At 61.5% G+C, this 19,278-nt stretch overlaps 1 protein-coding gene across 1 annotated transcript; it reads right to left on the bottom strand.

Annotated features, from left to right (window-relative positions):
- Positions 1 to 388: 388 nt before the first annotated feature.
- Positions 389 to 16,009, bottom strand: EDAR (ectodysplasin A receptor). The gene is made up of 11 exons (XM_060169377.1): positions 15,959 to 16,009; positions 15,366 to 15,488; positions 14,829 to 15,010; positions 10,802 to 10,887; positions 5,929 to 6,015; positions 4,576 to 4,701; positions 4,419 to 4,493; positions 4,229 to 4,301; positions 3,419 to 3,578; positions 2,551 to 2,611; positions 389 to 711 (listed from the first exon to the last, which is right to left on the bottom strand). The coding sequence occupies exons 1-11, from the start codon at positions 16,007 to 16,009 to the stop codon at positions 389 to 391; spliced, it is 1,347 nt and encodes a 448-aa protein (XP_060025360.1).
- Positions 16,010 to 19,278: the final 3,269 nt, after the last annotated feature.

Genomic DNA, 19,278 nt, shown 5'->3' with positions numbered 1-19,278 from the left:
CCTGGTGGCGACGCCCGCCCACCTGCTTCATCTCCCAGAGGAAGCGCTCCCCCGCTCGGGTTGTGTGCCGTCTTCCAGGCGAACGTCTGTCTCTCCCGGGCTGTGAACTCCCCGCAGCCAGGGACCAGAGGCTTCACGTCTGTCCTCCCGGCACTGCTGGTGCACACGGGTGGGGCCGACCGTGTCCGCGGAGGAGGGAGTGGCGGGTAGGACGCACGGATGCGCACAGACTTCGCTGGGGCTGGCGAGGCCGGCGGGTTGGCGTGTCCACGTGGATTTCTGTCTTTGGTTAGACCGGGAGACGGGCCTGTTTCCTCCCGTTTCTCGGACCAGCAAGGTGTCCCTGGTGCACGGGAGGCAGCCCAGCCACGGGGTCCGCGGGCCCCGCTCAGGACGCCGGGGGCGGCGGGGCGGCGGGCGGTGGGATCCCCACCCACTCCAGGATGTCTGCGCACAGGGACTCCACGGCGTCCAGCCGCTCGATCTGCACCAGCTTGGTGAGCAGCTCCGGGATGCTGTAGCCGGCCGTGCTGATGCGGTCAAAGAGCTGCAGGCCGTCCGTCATGCCCCCGATCTCGTCCCGCTTGAGCCCGAAGCTCTCGGCCAGGTGGCGCCACGTCTTCACCACGGCCTTCTCCGAGTTGTACGTGGCGCTGAGCATCCGGCTGGTCTTCTCCAGGCAGTCGAACGGCAGCTCCGTGGGGCTGAGGCCTGCGCGACAAAGGGCCACGGTCAGAGATCGGCAGAAGCACGGCACCTTCGAAAAGGCTTTCTAGACTCTTTTTTAAAACTGTAAAATAAAACACAAATGCAGAAAACCACACAGAATATATGCTTAAGGTGAACAACTCCCGGGACACTGCCAGCCACACGCGAAGCCCCTCCATTCCCCTGACCCAAGCAGCCCTCCAGGACGCCCTCTAGGACATGGTAGGCCATCACCAGCACCTTTGATACGGGCCACTCTTACTCAGGTCCCTTTATGGGGACCACGGTCACCTTCATGAAAGGTGCTCCAAGGACAGCCTGGCGTGGGTGTCATCTGAGCCAAGTCACTGCCAAGTCAGTGGCCTAGCATTCCTCAGACCCCACTGTACGTCAAACTTGGCCAGAGGCACTTAAAAAAGAACGTGTTTCCACTTCTGGAAGATGCAGTAGACACGCTCTTCCCTCTTCCTCCTGGTAGCACAGCTGAAGACCTGGGACACACCCACAAGCACAGACAAAACGCCTGTCAAAAGCCTGCGCTCTCAGCAAGAAGAAAACACTCGGACAGTGACTGCCCTCTTACAGCCAGACACACAGAACAGCCCTGGTCCCACTCCCTCCAAGGCCAGCAAAGCTGAGTGGGAGCCTGGGCGTCCACTCCCAGGAGGCCGTAGCACCAGGTGTGTCGGCAGGGCCAGGTAGGGACAGGGGCTTGCTCCTCACCGGCTGGTAACAAGCCTCCCCGCGCCCGTGGTGTTGGTGGGGACCACTCGGAAGAGCAGGTGCCCACCCGCACCCCCACGGGTGTCAGCGAAGGCCGAGTGGGAACCCGCGCATCCACGGCCACCTGGCGGTGACAAGGGGTGCCCCTCCCCCGCCCAGGTGTGTCAGAGGAAGCCAGCTGCACAGAAGCTTCAAGTAAGACCCTGAGTCTCAGAACATCACATAAAACTGTTCAGGTTTCCATAGAAACTCACTCATCATGACCAAGCACCAGGAAGATCTCAAATGAGTGAAAAAGACAATCAGTAAGTGCTGACACTGAGATAACAAGAGATGTTGGGGTATCTGACAGAGATTTTAGGGAAGCCGCGATAAACGTGCTTCAACAAGTAATTACAAACATACTGACACTTGAAACAGATGAGAAAAAATAGAAAGGTTAACAAAAGAAAGTACAAAGAACCAAACGGAGGCTTCCCTGGTGGCGCAGTGCTTGAGAGTCCGCCTGCCGATGCAGGGGACGCGGGTTCGTGCCCCGGTCCGGGAAGATCCCACATGCCGCAGAGCGGCTGGGCCCGTGAGCCATGGCCGCTGAGCCTGCGCGTCCGGAGCCTGTGCTCCGCAACGGGAGAGGCCACAACGGTGAGAGGCCCGCATACCGCAAAAAAAAAAAAAGAACCAAATGGAAATGTTAGAACTGAAAGATGTAATAACCAAGATTAAAAGCTCAGTAGAGGGCTTCCCTGGTGGCGCAGTGGTTGAGAGTCCGCCTGCCGATGCAGGGGACACGGGTTCGTGCCCCGGTCCGGGAAGATCCCACATGCCGCGGAGCGGCTGGGCCCGTGAGCCATGGCCGCTGAGCCTGTGCATCCGGAGCCTGTGCTCTGCAACGGGAGAGGCCACAACAGTGAGAGGCCCGCGTACCACCAAAAAAAAAAAAAAAAAAAAAAAAGCTCAGTAGATATGGCAGAATAAAGAGGAAAGAATTAGTGAACTGGATAGCGGAATAGAAATTAGCTACCTGAACAAGAGAGAGAAACTGAAAGACCCAAGAGCCAAACCCAGCCAGACGGCCCGAGAGGGTCCCCGGGAATAAGTGCCCCCTGGACCTCCACTTACCTTCCACGACGCCACACACATTGGCATACACGTCCAGTATTTTCTTTCTTCGACTCTGAATCTACGAAAAAAGGTGAGTATTAAGTTTCAGAAAGCGAGAAAACGGCAGCAAAGCACCTAATTCTCCACCTCAGTGTTGGCGAGCAGCCGCCTTCCCGATTTCCCATCAGAAACGCTGAACCGCGGCCTGGCAGGAGCGGCTGTCAGATTTGCAGAAGGAAGCCTCTGCCCTGGGTCACCCAGCTCCGGCGCCCTCCTTGCTCACAGGGCCTTCCTGGGCTCCACTGGACATTCAGACTCAAAGACGACCAGAGGCCACGTCTGGCCTCGGTCTGTATGGCAGGACGGACCTGGGGGCCCCAGCCTGCAGGGGGGTTCCCATAGGCACGGAGCCGTTTGGCGCTCTCCAGAGCGGGCGGCTCGGGGTGCACACGTGGCCCTCGGAGCCACCATCTCTTGGGACGACCCCACAGGCCCCCTCCAAGGGTCGCTGAGCTGGGCAGCTGGGGCACATCCTTGTCGGGAGTGACCCCGAGGCTGCACCTCGGCCCCCGCGGCACCCGGCCGTTCTCTGGGCGGCAGGCGTGTGTGTGCACGTGCGTGTGTGTCTTGTCTGGGTGGGTATATTCCAGTATGTTTACAAAGGATGTGCTGTCCTGTGCTGTTCCAAGCCATTTAAAGTTTCTCCTCTTGGTTTGTTATTCTTTCTCTTCTTCTATAAAGCTGCACAGTAAGGGAACTAACTTTTCTGTCCTTAATGCCTCCTTTTGAACCTGCCTCCTGGCGGGGCTCGTGGGAGGAACCCCCGGACTCAGCAGCGCCTGCTCAGTGGAAGGCGGTGTGTTTGGGGGCTGGGCGTGGGCCTCACCCCGGCCGCCTTGGTGGCGGTGGACGGCTTCTCCCTGGCCAGGTGGACCAGCGACAGCGGGCACAGCTCTGAGGGGCCCTGCCCGTCGGGGGCCAGCTCCTCGTCGCTGTCCAGGCTCCGGTTCAGCAGCTGCTCCTCCTCCGATGAGGCGTCGTTTTCACTACGGAGACAGGGTTAGGGTTAAAGGTGCCCGGGCTGGCTGGCCTCACCCGCTGCCCCAGCAGTGGGGACTGTGGGCACCGGCAGCTGTCCCCGCTGTGCCGAGCGGCTCTGGGCACGGGCCTTGAGACGGAGAGACACCGCTCTGGGGCCTCCCCACCTCCTGGCCGTCCACACCCGAGTCTCCACCGAGCAGACGGGGTCCCGGGCCGGCGCCGCACCCCGCAGACGCCTGGAGTTACTGGAAACAAAGCCGAACACAGCCTGCGCCCGGGGACCCCCTCCGACGGGGGCGGGGTGGGGGGCTTCGGGACCCCCCACGGGGGGCAGGGGGGCTCACGTCACCCCCCTGCCCCCGCCCAGGCCGCGGCCCTAGTCACGCTCTCGAAATCACTCCACGCAGACGAAGAACCACATTCTTCCTCATAGGCACCCTGCTCGCCTCCTGTGGTTTGGCTGAAGATCGATTTAAAAACAAAGAGCCCTGTGTCCTAGCAAGTGGGTCACGGAAGCGAAGCCCCGCCGCGGCGCCACGTGGAGGGGCAGGACACGGAGCCCGGCGCGGACAGCAGGCGGCCTAGCGCCCCTTCCCGCTCGCACCCCCGAGGGCCTGCCCGCCCGCCACACCGTGGGCTGCTGTGCCCGACTCACCTCTTGGCCGACTTCGCCGGAGCTGCCGTCAGCTTCTCGAATTCGTCCTGCTCGGAGAACATCACCACGCTGTCTGTGGGGACGGGAGCAGGTCGGGGAGGCGTCAGCGTCCGGCCTCCCAGGAGGGGCGCGCGCGCCTGGCCCTCAGCCCACGCCCTCCCGGGCGCCCGGCCCAGGGGCTGCCCCCCACCTGGGGCCGCTTTCTTCTCCTCCTCCTGGCTCACGGGGGCTTCCGGGCTCTTCACGGGGGCGCTGGGGCAGCAGGCTGTGGGTACAGAGGGCGTGGGCGGCCGGCTCACGTCGGGAGGAGTGGTGGGGGGGGCGGGCGCGGGGCACGGGGGCGGCACCTGGGGCGGGAGGCCTGGCCTTCAGGATGTAGAACATGATGATGAGGACGAGGGCGACGGCCATGGTGAAGATGGTGGACATGGCGATGACCAGGGCCGTGGCCAGGTGTCCTTGGCCCAAGAGCTCTGCTGCGGTCGGGAGAGAAGGCCGTGACTCGGGGCTCGGGCCGCCCTGTGAGGCCGCGGCCCCGGTGAGCAGTGGCCCTGCCGCTGACCCTCCAGGGGACCCTCGGGATCCAAAACGCTGGCTTCGTCTGAGAACCAAGCGCTAAAAGTCCGCTCCGGCCGTCACGTCGGGACCGCCCGTCCGGCCCCCTTGCTGGCCAGCGGCGGCGGATGCCCAGGTTGCTCCCGGGTGTTTGCTCTCGGTTCTACTTCTTTGGGGACCCAGCAGGTGGGTGTGGAGAGAAGGGGGCCCACGAGCTAAACTGTCCTGAAGACAGTGCAATCCAAGATTTTTCCCAGCAAGAGCCGGGGTGGAAGCGTCGCCTCCGAGGGCCGAGACTTGATCCCTGGGGGCTCCAGCTTCTCTGCAGCCTCGGGCTCCGGGTGCCCAGGGCCCAGGCAGAGGCGTGCCCAGGCTGCCACGCACCTCCTCTGCTCGTCCCCCCAGAAAGGGAGACCGGTCCTAATTCTCCCGCTCTCCCGAAGCAGGCCCCCGGCCCCGGCCCCCAGAGGGAGGCCGGCCCCTCTGTGTTAGAAGGCGCTAGAGCCGGCAGCCAGGCGCTGCCCCTCGGGTGGGGTGCACCTGGGTGGCCCTCGTGCTTCCCTTTGCTCTGTGCTGGTGGCCGTCCTGGAGGAAGCGAGGTCCAGAACTTCAGCTAAGTTCCTGCCTCAGGGCTCCGTGTGAGTGCAGGGGTCAGGTTGGTGGGCCGCGCGCCCTGGGATTCTGAGACGTGGGCCCGGAACGTGCTTCCCAACCGGGCAGCACGGGAACAAGCCCCAGTCTTGCTCCGAGAGACACCAAGGCCAGGGTCCTGCAGCCCCCCAGCCTTGAGGACTTGGGGGTGAAGCACAGTTACTGGAAACAAGTATTAAAGTGTCGGGTGGGCAGGTTCATTTGAAAGCCAGCAAGGCTCCCCTGAGTCAGGCCCAACCCCAGGGGGCTGGCCTCCCCTCCGGCTCCCTGCTGCGTACACCTGGGTCACCAGCGTGGTCCAAGGGGCCCCGGCACCTGTGGAGGGATTGGCTCCCCTCCTTGCGGAGAAAGTTGCTAACTTCCAGCAGCCAGGGCCTGAGCGCGACTGACACGCGAGGGGAGTGATCCGAGGTGGGGAAGGTCCCGTTCTGATGACCCTCCTGTCCCCCCTCACTCTCAGCCACCCCTTGGGGCCGGCACCCTCGCCGCCTTACCTTTGTGGACGAGCTGGGACGGGGACAGGGTGCTACTGCCGGGCGTGCGCGGGAAGCTGGCAGGGACTCCCGAGACAGCTCCCACACCTGTGGGGACGGCGGTGACAATGGGTCCCTCGAAAGGACCCGGCTGCCCCAGCCTTGGAGACGGAGCACAGGCTGCGGGCTGAGCGCCCCCGGCCCCAGGGATCCAGAATTCTCATGAGGAAGGGGCTGGGCCGGGGGCCCTTCACCTCTTAGAGCTCATGACAACCCTACAGAGTGCCCGGACCTCGTCGGCGATGTTGCTCCCTACGTGGGACACACGGGTTCACAGCTGCTCAATCCGAGGGATTCAGACTCGGTCTCCACAAGCACCCGTGGGGAGGAGAGAAGCAGGTGTGTGCGCGCGTGTTTGGGGGGAGACACCTGAGGGATTCCTTCCATTGCATCGAACAGGGACATTCTTGTAATACTTCTTCTAGTTATAAAACGAATACAGGCTCGTGATTTAACACCTGGAAAATATCAGAACCCAAGAAAGAAGGGAGAGGATCACCCACAGCCTCACGGTCTAAAGTTGACATTTTGATGTATTTCCCTCTAGAATCTTCCTCTGATAACGTTTTTGAAACAGTTGTGACCGAATGGCTTAAGAACAGAGATGAGGTTTCCTTCCCTCAAAACTGTGAAGCACAAACTTGGCTCCTTCGTGAATGGTGTCGCAGCGTCTGGTTCTGGGTCGGCTGAGTCGGCAGCGGTTTGTCCTGTTAAACCGCCCGGACGGTAGAACCTCCTTAGGTCTGACTGAGCTCTGTGATTCGTGAAGAGGATCGTGTTTTAATACGTTTCCTCCCGTCTGGCTTCTGTCTCTCCGGGTCCGGGGTCATTCGCGGCTCGGGTTTGCCTGAGTGAGGACAGGTGCGCGGGGCCCCCGTGTCCAGACGGCCATCCTGGCCCTGCAGGACCTGGGCAGCTCTGGAGGTGGGCGGGTGGAGAGGGTGGAGGCTGGGCGGGACAGGCAGTGGGGGACTGGCCCCGAGTGACCGCACTTCTGTTTGTTTGGAGACCCTCGCGGGGGGGAGGGGGGAGGACACGTGGTCCCCGCAGCCCGACCGGGCCGCTGTCCCCCTGGGCGGCCTCCCTCGTCCGTAAAACACCGCCGGCTGCTCAGGTGTCCCAGGACCAGAGGTGCCTCCGCTGGAGATTTCGGCTCCTGCAGCCCAGGGCCTTCACCCCTATGAGCTGCCGACCTTTGCCTTTTGCCCTCTGCCCACGGCGGGGCAGCCCCTTCCCCACGCCAGGCTCGCGCCCGCGGTCCCCGCCACTGCCAACTGCTGGCCCTCGGGTGAGTCCTAGCTCTCCCCCTGAGAGGGGCGCGGGAGGCCGCAGTGGGTCTTCGCATCCTCTCCCAGGTGGGCTCCTGAGTGCGTCCAGGGCCTAGAGGGACGTCCCCCGGCCTTTCCCCCACCCACCAACGTCCGACACATCTCGTGACTGAAGCGAGATTTAACCGGCATTGATTCCGCCATCTCTCCTGGGGTGGGGGGCAGCGTCAAGCACCGCCCGATTTCCTTTCAAAAGCAAACAGGTTGCTGGGAACCAGGCCATCTAAGGGGCTTGAGGCAGCTGGGGCCGCATCTCAGGAAGACAAATCCCCGTGGGCTCTGCGTGTGGGTGTCTGTCGTCTCCGTCTGTTCCTGTCCCTCTCTGCTGGGCTTGCCCATGCGGCTGGTGACGGGCTTGGGGACACAGACGCGCCCAGGCCTGTGGTCTAGAGAGAGACAGCCAGAGCTGCTGGCGGCTGGACTTACGAGGTGCCCCGCCCCCGCCGGGTGGCAGCTGGGCCTCTGCCCTGATTCGTGACACCCCCAGGGGCCTCCAGCTGGTGTCACCTGCACAGCCCTGGGGCCCTCGCTGATCTCCGGAGGATCAGACGGACTGTTCTGGGCACACTGAGGGGTGGGGAGGCTGCGTGGCCGGTGGGCATCTCTGTGGGCAGGCGCCCTCGGGACAGCGCCACCGGGACCCTGCACAGCCGAGTCTCTGAGTCCCCGTCCCAGGCTCTGCTCTGGTCCCACGAGGACTGACTCGGCACCAGCACCAGTATTTGGTGTCGAGAGGTTTCTGTCCATCCAGCACGTGCCTCCCGGGCTGGCTCCTGAGACGAGAATGTTCCTCAGGGCTGGGTGGTCGGCGGGTCCGTCCCTCCACCCACAAGGGAGCAAAGAGGCGGCGTTTTGTAACCGGGGTGAGGCAAGGCAGGAGACCCCAGAGGAGAGCAGGCGGGTCTGGGTCCGGGTCCGGGTCTGTGCGGCCCTCCGCTGGGTGGGGGTCGTGCTCTGGGGACTGAGCACTGAGCACGTGGCTTAATGTGGCCGCACCTCCACGCCGGGGTTGGGGGGCGCGGGCGACCGGAGTTTCTGCGGCCCTTGGTCTATTAATCCACAAGCTGTGGATACTCCGGCTTGTATCAGAGTCCGGCTGGGATCCTCCATGTAGGGCACAGTTTGGATTTTTAGGGACGATTTATGGACTCGTACGGCTTCACGGGGTGGCCCCGGTGCAGAGGCTGGGGCAGCGGCGGAGCACCAGGGCCTGGCTGCTCTCGGGGGACGCAGCTTGGACCCCACGGGAGCTGCGACAGGAGCAGGCGACGGGTGTGCGCCCTCCCGGCTGAGAAGCTCTGCCTTAAGAAACAGCTGGAATCCTGCCGCTGGGGCCAAGGCTTCACCTTCGCGCAGCAGCACTGCTGGGCAGAGAGCTGGCCCTGGACCGGGCGCTTCGGGCGCCTTTGTCCCTACCATGCTGGACGGGGGTCGGGGTGTCCCCCTGACAGACGAGGAAACTGGGGCGCAAAGTCAAGGACCTTTCCAGGAGTGGAAACTCATCGTGAGGCTCCGCCGTGCAGAGAGGCCTCTTTCTTCAAGGGCGGGCGCTGCGCGCAGGGCTCGGCCTGCAGGACAGCTTCCCGCGGCCTGGCCTGGCTGGGCTGCTCCAGCACTGAGACGTGGGGCCTGTGTCACACGCTGCCCTGGGGTCCGTGCCATGCTCTTTGACGTGGTCTGTAGGGTCCACTGTCCAGCAACCTGGGGTGTCAAGGGGCTGGCTTCACGGGGGTCCAGCCCAGGCGATTACATCCAACCAAAGGCTGGAGGCAAGGGGCTCTGGGCTCCCGACCGGTGGGACCCAGGCATCCAGCCGGCGACTCCGGGGACCTGACCAACTCCTGGCTTTCCCGGGATGGGGCTGCTGGCAGCCCCATGAGTTGGTCACTGTCAGCCTTTCTGGCCCTGTCTGCTGACCCCTGAGCAGAAGCCCCAGATAAAAGGTCAGCGCAGAGGAAGGTGCAGACCCCAGAGGTGGAGCCCACCCTGGAGACCCCCTACCCAGCAGGCTCCCCGCCCCACGTAAGCCCACAGAGCCTCTTGGCTGCATCTCCCCATTTCCCAGAGGGACAAACAGAGGTCAGGTGACTTTCAAGGTTGCACAGCAGAACTCCGGGTCCCCTGACTCTCAGCTTCCCTTCCTTGCTGGCCTCCTTCAGGGCTGGATCCTGCGAACCCACTGGGGGCCGCTCTTGAGATAAGCAGTTAATTACGGGCTGGGGGCCGGGGGTTACGCGCTCATTGTCGAAGTCTGCTGGATTCGGGGACTCTGCTATCTTTCCCTGTGTGATGGGTCTCGTGTTGGAGGAGAGGAGGGGCTGCTTCCCGGGCTGAGAGCTCTCCGGCTTCGGGATGGCTAGTGGGGTCCCCCCCGGACGAGGACACGGGCCCCGTGAGCTTTCAGATGAAGGCCCGTGGGGAAGAACTGCACGAATCCCAGGTTCCACAGCAAAGAGCTTTTTCTCAGCAGGTGGGGGAGTGTGTGCCGTCTTCCCAGACAGGACTTCATCCCAAAGGCCCCTGGGATTGACCCGTTTAGATTCCCCAGCAGAAGCCACAGAAGTGGCAGCCCAGGCCTCTGGCCCTCCTCTAATCTGTGAATTAATTAGCATCTGGCTGGGTGGGAAAGCTCAGCTTTAAAGCCGTGCAAACTGTCCTTGCCAGGTTCATCTACTTAAGGACTCTGGACCGGAGGGAACGCCCTCCCACTGCCCAAGGCATCTCCTCCAGCCGATCCCAAGGGCAGGAGCCCTCCTCTGCTTCCTCCTGGTGCTTTCAGGAGGCAGGCCCTTGTTCTAGTCTCCCTGACAAGATGTTGTGAGAAAGCGGGGTGGGCAGGGCCCCAGTGCAGACCCTCAAGCTCTCTGGAATGGGAGCGGGGCCGCACGCAGCCCAGGACCAGACCCCCACTTCCCTCCCGGCCGTCCCGTCGTCCATCCGTCCACCTGTCCCACCTTGTTCGTGTCTCTCCCGACCACAGACCTGAGAGGCCACACACCGCCTTCTCTGAAGCAGAGATTCCTGGCCCTTCCTCATAAATGGACACCCAAGAACGTCAAACCAAAATTAGAGCAGGCAAGAAGCAGCCCGAGGTGAGATTCTAAACTTGAGAGACTGTTTACGGCACGTGCGTTGTGATCAATCCTCATATTCCCTTGGCCTCGTCTGGTTTATAAAACACATGTGAGAACTCACAACTGCTGAGCCCTTTGCAGCGTTCAGCAAAACACCTCAGCATTGTGGGTGTTTGCAAAGATCGTGAGAGATGGATGGTCCACGTTACGGATGAGAAAACTGAGGCTCACAGAGGTCCTGCACTGGTGCTGACCTGCATCTGACTCGTGGTTCTGCCACTGCAACCCTGCCCCGCCCCATGGACCTGCAGCCTGCCGCCAGCGTGCAGATCATCTCTGTGCTCTCACGGTCACGAGCCAGGGTGGGAAGCTCCCGTGTAACGCGAGGTATCGGAGCTGAGCTGGGACCACTGCCGGGGCGCAGACACTCACATTCCTTGGTGTTGGGGGGCGCCAGCAGGCAGGAGTAGCAGACCATGCCGTAGATGTTCCGAGGCCTGTTCTCCAACATGTAGTAGCTGCGGGGCGGAGAGAAGACAAAGCAGACAGGTGAGCAGGCGTGAGCACGGAGCGTGCTGACCACTCGGCATGCCCGCCACCAAAGCCGGACACAGGAGGGCAGGCAGGCCCCTCGGGCACAGTCTGCAGCCTGGCGGCGTTACGGGCAGCGGTGTCTAGGCGAGACCCTCCCCCACCCGGGCCCTCCTCCGTCTTCCTGGCACACAGGCCCCTGCTGGGGAGGCTGTCTGAGCTGTGCCCCAGCCTGACAAGGCTCCTGGGCCCAGCGGTGTGATGAGCTGAAGGCCCAGTGAGAAGCAGGTTCTCAGGGTTTCTAGCATGTTCCTCCAGGAGCTGTCAGGGGCCTCCTCCTAACTGGGCCTGCATTCAACCCATCGCTGGTCTCCAGCACCTGCTGCGCCCCGAAATTTTCAGAAACGTTTTTCTCTTCGGGGCTCACTCGGCCTGTCCTGGGCTGGACAGGGGGGTGAGGATACAGCTCAGCTGCTTCATTTCCCTCCACCCGAAGCTGGCTGTTCCCTTAGGGCCCCGCGGCGCTCTGTCTCTGTGTAAAGGTCAGACTGCCCACACTCTGGTCTACACTGTGACCTTCCCCAGTTCTGTTTTCTGTTTGCTCCTGTTCTTCAAGGGCTGATTAAGGTGGGGGGCCCAAGACAAGACTCAATTCATACGGGGCCTCTGGAATCTTCCTCCGAGTCGACAGGGTGTAGCTTCTCCCCAAGGACTTCCTCCGCTTGGGGCTCCTAGGCTAGCGGACGCTCCCTTGCCCTCCCCCCGTGCTGGCGGGCAGAAGCCACCATGAACTTCACCCCATCCTCCCTCCGTCCTAGGAGGCCCGGCAGGGAGTGGCCGCGGCCAGCGGGAGCTTGTCGTGGGGAAGCAGTGAAATCCAGCCTCTCTGCGTGCTTTGTTCCCCGGCCTCCTGCACAGCCTTTCTCACAGGAAAGCCCGTGGACGGCTCCTCGTGCAGCCAGGGCCTGGCCTCCCGCTGACACACAGCGCCTGCCAAACCACAGGCAGGGACACGGCCACACAGACCCCAGGATGCACTCGCAGGGCTGAGCTGGGTCGGAGCGGCCCGGGCGAGCCTCACCCACCGCTTCCTGCCCTGCGAAGTGGAATCATGGGAGGAGCCCATCCAGATCACGAACGTGCAGGTGACTCCGAGGTCGGACCTGAGCTCCACACCTGTCTCCATCCATGTGTTAGGTGTCCTGGTCTGGACACTAGGACGGCCTCGAATTCCACACACCCCTCCTCCATCTCCCCTCCACCTCCTGCAGCCACATCCCAGCAAGAGGCATCACCGCCCTCACGGCTGGCTGGGCAGGCATCCCACACGATCCGGTCTGCGGCTCCGTCACCAGGATCTCCCAGCTGCTCTAAAGGTTTCCTCTGCCTCTGCTCCCGCCCGCTCCCACGACTCCCCTGCCTGGTCCCGGCTCTGTCTCTTCCCCAAGCGGCCGGGTTCCTTGTTCTGGACGCAGCCCGACAGTACCCTACGCGACCGCGAAGTCCGCAGGGGACCTGCAGCGGCACCAAGTGAAGACTTGCCATCCCTGCCCCCTGCCCATCCCCACAGCCTTGCCTGCACCTTCCGCTTGGCCACAGGGACCACAGCCCCACGGCCCCTTGTACTTTGTCTTGAGCATCTGCCTCAGACAGCCCTGTCCTCTTCTTGGCCCCCGTCCCCCGCCACTAAGGAGGGTCCTTCCTGGACCCCTAGACGACTGGGCATACCTGCCCTCACTGATTTTCCACTGCAAAGAGAGGAACAAAGTTCTCCTCTTTGTCTTACTACTACCCACCTGGTGGGCTCTCAAGTCAGAGGTTTACGAAAGTAAGTACAGGAGCTGCTACGCTAGGTTGTGCCTGTCAGATCCGATTCTCACACCCAGAAGCTCTCAAAGTAAGTTGAGGTTTTGCAAAGAGCATTATTTTCTTCCCGAGGTGAGCAAGGCCAGGTGTGCAAGCTTTTCCTCGGCACAGCTGTAGTTAATCCCCGAAACTGCGTTTCTCTCGTGAATTATGTGTCTGCACCAATAAAAAACAGTCAAGGCAAAGACCTAGGAAGTGTATGTTACGAGGGACTGATTCCAGCCACCTAAGGTCAAGGTCCTACTGAAGTTCTCTTGTTTGGGCAGTGTCTGCACAAAGTCCTCAGCAATGCTTGTGTCACTGGTGGGAAAACCTCAATTCTACTTCTTCCGATATGTTCGTTTTGGTGGGCAGAGGGCAACACGATAACCTCCACAACTAAATGAAAGGCTGGCAGCTATAGAACTTTTTTTTTTTTTTTTTTTTTGCAGTACGCGGGCCTTTCACCGCTGTGGCCTCTCCCGTTGCGGAGCACAGGCTCCGGACGCGCAGGCTCAGCGGCCATGGCTCACGGGCCCAGCCGCTCTGTGGCATGTGGGATCTTCCCGGACCAGGGCACGAACCCTTGTCCCCTGCATCGGCAGGCAGACTCCCAACCACTGCGCCACCAGGGAAGCCCGAGAACTTTTATTCTTATCAAACTTTCTAAAGGAACAGCCTACTATCCTCCCTGGGTGTAGCTACCTGTTTCTTTGCACATTGAGAAATAATGTTCCCCTGCTTCCTGTACCCGTTTGACAAATAGTTTGGATCGTACTCTGTGTCCGGGATGGGGATGCGGGCCTATCAGGCAGATACGTGGCCATGCAGGTCTGCAGCTCAGGAGGCGGGTCTGAACCGAAGGCCGAAAGCTGCAGAGACTCGGGGTGGGGATGGTCACCAGCAGGGGGATGGCGGAGGAAATAGATGCTTCCCAGCATACATTTGAACTAAGGTTAATTTCTGCGAGCTTAAAATATCTCCCTCATCTTAAAGAGTTTTTCACTTTCAATCTGTCTCTAACTTGAAGGGTCTTTGTGCACTTCCCTTTTTTTATAAACTAACGTCCACTGCTCTTGTTTGCACACAGTCTTCTTATTTTCTCTTCTTATTTTCTATCTCCTCTTAATTCAATACAGTGATTCCAGGTGGGAGGGGCGGGCGGATAACAAGTGACAAGCCGGCTGCGAAATATTGTTCACACTGCTGCTGCTATGACCACCGCCATCATCACCTCCATCATCACCATGACCACTGCCATCATCAGCGTGTCCATCAACATCACCTGCGTCACCGCCACGACCACTGCCATCACCTCCATCATCACTTCTATCACCTGCGTCATTACCATGACCACCGCCATCATCACTGTGTCCGTCAACACCACCTCCATCACCACCATGACCACCACCCTGACCTCCATCACTTCCATCACCTCCTTCATCACCTGCATCACCACCATGACCTCTACCATTGTCACCACCACCAGTGGCCTTCACCACTGCTCTCAGTCTCTATCTGCAGCCCTTGTGAGCACAGGTTGTGTGACCACCAGAGGGAGGTAGTCACTGGGTGTCAGGGTTGTACTTTCCTTCTCCCAAGGGGAACTTACCACTGTCTTGTCTAAGAAGGAAGACTGTCTTTTAGGCTAATTGTGCTTTCACTTTGCTTTTTTGGGAAGACTTTTGACACATAACAGAATTGTGGTGGAATTACAGGCACCATATGTCTCAAATATTTCTATTAGTAGCTTTTTACACTAAGTTTTTTCCAGAATACTAAAAATACCAAAAATAATACATTGGTATGGAATCTTGGTTTTCTTTCCTCCAGAGCATTCCACATGTGTTGTCTCATTGAAAGTATTCAACAGATCTCCTTGATTTGAGAGCTCAGAGGTGCTATGATGACGATGTCCACTTAGGGACACACACGCGGAGCCTGGGTGGGCGGCCCATCCCGGGGAAGGTGGAGGGAGGGACCCCGACCCTGGACATGTGCGCCCTGCTGATCCGCAGGCCTGGCTGCCTGCCGTGGGACCCGGGGCGGCAGAGGAGGTGGGGCGGGGCGGCCCTGAGCTCACCCGGGCAGGCAGGGCCCACACTCGGCGTCGTGCTCCGTGTCCCCCGGCGTCAGCACCGTGGCCCGGAAGAAGCCCTCGCAGTCCTTGTGGCGCCGGCAGATCTGGTAGCCGCCCTTGGAGAACTTCTCCGCGGGGCAGGGGACGCAGCCATAGTCCTCGTCTCTGGTGCCATAGCCGCAGGACTGGCCGGGGACGGGGACACAGGTGAGTCAGCGGCCGCGCCCGCCATGACCCGATGTTGGTCCCTCTGAGCCCTCCTGCTCCGCGGCGCCCGGCCCCACGTTGCCGCTCCCGCCAGGTTCCGGATAAACTCAAGCCGGTGGAGCTGCAGGCCTGGGCGCCCGACTCTCGGGGCTGCGCGAGGACCCCAAATACCGCAGCCGCGTTGGGGCTCCCGGACCTGAGATCACGGCGTGGAGCTCGTCCGGAGGAGGAGAGGCCGCGTCCAGGCCGCCAGCCACGCGGGGCAGGACGCCGCCCCCTCCCCCGCGCCTGCGCTTCTTACACTTCCGGGGCGGGCGCGGCGCGGGGTCTTACCAGGTAGGGCTCCTCCCCCGGCCCGCACGGGGGACACTCGTGGCACAGGCCCGCGGTCTGGTTGTAGAACTCGTTCTCGCCGCAGGTGGCGTCCTCCGCTCCGGCCCAGCATGCCAGGGACGCCTGCCTCGAGGAAGGGTCTCCTTTGGCCTCCACGCGCCCTGGGAGACGCCCCCCAACTCGGGGTCGGCTTCCGGAGGTTGTGGCGGAAGGACCTGGCGGGGCCCTGCGGCCCCCGGCGCTGATTTGGCGACTTCGGTAATGACCAGGCAGCCCCCGCCCTGCTGTCGTAGGCTCCATCCCAAACGCTCCACCCCAGGAGCTCCCCCGACTCCCCTCCCCACGGCCCTCGACTCCTGGGGAGCCCGGGGGCTTGGCTTCCCCCGCTCCGTGGCCGCAGGAGCGCAGAGCACGCGGCCACCTCGGGCCCGGGGCCAGTCGGGGCTTTGCTGGCGCCTTGGAGAGCGCAGTGAAGGGGGTGTGTGATCGCCCGTGTCGCTGCCACACAAACAGGCCTAGAAGGACACGGCTGGTGAAGGGCACGGCCGGGTGGAGCTCCCACTGGAACCTACCCAGGTGCCCTGGCCACTTACCACCAGGATGGGCAGCCAGGCCATCCGTGTGCCGCCTCTCCTGTGGGCCATTCTCTCCCGAGGGGTCACCTGAAAGACACACTTCATCTGTGCGGGGGCTGCAGGCGAGGGCTGCTCCGGGACCCCGGCCCCGCCCAGCCCCACCTTCACTGCCCCCGGGTCTGAGGGCCTCCCGGCAGGCACAGCAGGAATGAATACGCCCTAAAAGAAAAGGCAGGTTTTAAGCTGAGCCCCAGGCCCCTTGGACGGCCTCCACCCACGGCCCCCGTAGCATCGTGCCCTCCCGGGGAAAGAGCTCCAGAGACGAAGGACCAGAGCCCACGGAGGGCCGATGCACAAGCCCAGGGTAATGGCCACTTTCCTGCTCGGAGGGTCTGAAGAAGCAGGTCCCGATCCCCCAGCCGCGGGGGCGCCCTGAGAGAGGCCAGAACCCAGACCACCCATTGCCCCCGCCTCCTGCAGCCCCTGCCCGATGTGAGCTTCCTCCCTGGCACCCGTTGGAGCCATCCAGAGCACAGTTGGGTCCAGCCCTGTAGTTTTACTGTTGAGACAGCTGCGGCCCAGATAGGTCAGGGGCTGGCCCACAGCTGCCGCAGGGACGGGGCAACCGCAGCCCGCCTCACCAACCAAACCCTGCCGTCATTGTCACTTCTCCTTTTTCAGGATCAGAGGCCTGTGTTTCCAACGCACAGCGATTTTACCTGGGAGCCTGGTGCACGGAGCAATGCTGGGCTCACCCGGTGTTCCTCGTTCCCCAGTAGCCACATTCGGGCCACTGTTGTCTCGCCTGGACACGGGGTTTGAATTCGTGACAAAAGAACACACCCCGTTCTGACGCTGGCCTGTGGGAGGAGCTTCCAGAATCAACCACCGACTCAGACCAGAGGTCAGCTCATCTCGGGAAGCCCCCAAGGTCACCCCCACCTCTAGTCCCCTTGGCGACCACCGTTGGTCACGGAAACCCACAATCCCCACCCACGCAGAGACGGAGCAGGTGCCTCGAGCCATAGCCCTGACGCAGGGACCCACTCCTGCTCCGGGGACCTCGTGTGTACAGATCAGGTTCCTCAGGGCCCCGGGAGAAAAGCTGCCACGAGATCACTGTTGGAGAAAGTTGGGGGTCAGGGAAGGGCGGGGGTAGCCGACGTTGTGAGACGGGCCTTCTTTTCTAAACCGCCAGGACTCTGCTCGATGAGACTTTTGGGGGAGATGCACTTTCGGGAGAAGCACCCAACACACACACACGTGGCCAGCGTCCGGGCCGGGGCCTGTCCCGGGAACTCTGCGTCCAGCCGCCTCCCACCCTGGCGGGCCGTCCGAGCGGCCCCGTCGGCCTCCTGACCCCATGCTCCCCACGCGAAGGGGGTCGGTGAGGTCCAGGTGGGGCCGTGGGAGTCCGTGCTTGTCCATCACTCTCACGAACGCCATCCTGTGGGCCACCGGCCCAGGGGGTGCAGGGCAGGCTTGGCTTCCCCAGAGGCGCTCCGGCTGGTTTGTACAGCTCCCCACACACGGGGAAGCAGTTCTGCAGCAACAGCCTCTGGCCTTTCAACAAAGACTTCTCGGCAGGGAGGGGGGAGGGAGGGGTGACCGCGGATTGAGGGAGGTTATGGGGAGCGACCCCTTTCCACGAATGAGCTGTGTGACCAGGAGGAGAGGCAGGATGGTTTGGGGAGGATGCCCCGCCGACCCCAGGGAGAGATACGGGGAGGCGGGCAGGGCCCTGGGGCGGAGGTCCTTTGGGATCGCTCCCCTGCTGGCCTCTCGCCCCAGTAACATCGGGTGGCTCTGGGGAGGGGTGGTTTTCTGAAATCTACTGAAGAGACGCAGAGTGCCTTCCCCACGTTCCACACAGTCCTGCACTCAGACCTACGTTTATGGCTGCAAACGCCAAGTGACGCGGCTAGATTAAAGCCCCAGCCACCTGGTGCTGAACTCCTGGATGCTTTCCTTCCAGCAAAGAGCAAGCTGGGGCCGCTAGGGAGGCGAGGGGACCGGGTCTGCTCCCGCCAGGTGGGGAGGGAAGGTTCAAACAAAGGCCGGAACTTAGGAACCAGCCCCTGGGTCAGCCGGCCTGGGTTGGGATGGTGGGTTTCCCTTGCCGGCAGCCCTGGGGCCCTTCCAAGGACAAGGCCAAGGGTTTCTCACTTAACTGACTTCTAAATATAGCTGCACCTGGGAGGCCTTCCCTGTAAACCCGAGAAGGGCCGGGCCACAGCTCAGGGCTGTCCAGGCTCCTGGATGAGCAAACCCTCGAATGGACGCAGAAAGCGAAGCAGAGCCTGTGGCTTTGGCTGCATTTCCATCATCAACCCCAACTGCCCGAGAAGGAAGGGAGTCAGGAAGAGAGGCAAGGGCAGTGCCCGGTCAGGAGTGCAGCCCCGAGGTCTGAGCCGTCACAGAGGGTAGCCCTGCCCCAGCAGTGTCTGGGAGCTGTTGGAGCCAAGTGGCTCCCCGTCGTGACCCCCGGTTGTTTCCATACGTTTGTCATATGTCCAGGGTCTCGGACCACAACTGCTGTCACAGCCTGAGGGAGGGGCCACGCCATGGGTGCCACGGGGCCCAGGCCGCATGGTGGGAACAGTGCAAGAAAGGCCGACAGAAACTCATCACTGGAGGTGTGCCGAGGACTTCACACACGCATGCACACACACAGGTACACACACACACAAGTGCATGCACACACACGCACAGGCACGCTCACACGTTCACAGGTATATGCACGCACTTTGAACCTCAACTTAACGTTAGTAATGACTGTTGCTGGGTGGCAGAAGTAGAATTTTTTTGTTGCTTTGTTCTTCATACTTTTATACTGCTCGATTATTCTTTTTCCTATGGACATAGGCTGTCTTGAAAATAATTATTCTAAAGCAATGGCGTTGATATTCACACACACGCGAAGTATTTGGTGATTTTGCTTTCGAGTTAATGGGAGAACAGGGCTACCGTGAGGCCAGTTTTCCCATCCTACAAAGTGTTGTGTTGGTAGAGGCCTGTGTCCCGTCCGTCAGAACATCGCCTGGCGCGTCCAGTTACCCACCGTGACCACCATCCTCCTGCTGCCGTGCTCCTCAGAACCAGCCTCAGAACCAGTGCGTGACTCACTTTACTTTTTTTCCTAACAATTGTGATGACATCCCTACTCTTGCCCATAAACAAGAATCATTTGAGGTTGGAGGACTGGTTCGGGGCTGCGGGAAATAATCTTGCCCACATAAGCGACATCCACTCCCGCCAGCCCTGAATGCCACACGGGAAACATGTTCTCATTTCTTCCCTAACTCCGGAGTGGCTCAGCGGAAACAGTGCCGGACACA

Source organism: Lagenorhynchus albirostris, chromosome 13 (genome assembly GCF_949774975.1).
Source record: "Lagenorhynchus albirostris chromosome 13, mLagAlb1.1, whole genome shotgun sequence".
In the NCBI taxonomy this organism is placed as follows: Eukaryota; Metazoa; Chordata; class Mammalia; order Artiodactyla; family Delphinidae; genus Lagenorhynchus; species Lagenorhynchus albirostris.
Note: the sequence above shows the minus strand (reverse complement) of the source record. Positions and strands in the feature narration are given on the sequence as shown.

Coding starts and splice junctions, on each gene's coding strand:
- EDAR (XM_060169377.1), bottom strand. CDS start 16,009: ATGGCCCACAGGAGAGGCGGCACACGGATGGCCTGGCTGCCCATCCTG. Junction 4,494..4,575: donor GGCCAGGCCTCCCGCCCCAG/GTGCCGCCCCCG, acceptor CTGTACCCACAG/CCTGCTGCCCCAGCGCCCCC. Junction 4,302..4,418: donor GGAGAAGAAAGCGGCCCCAG/GTGGGGGGCAGC, acceptor CCGTCCCCACAG/ACAGCGTGGTGATGTTCTCC.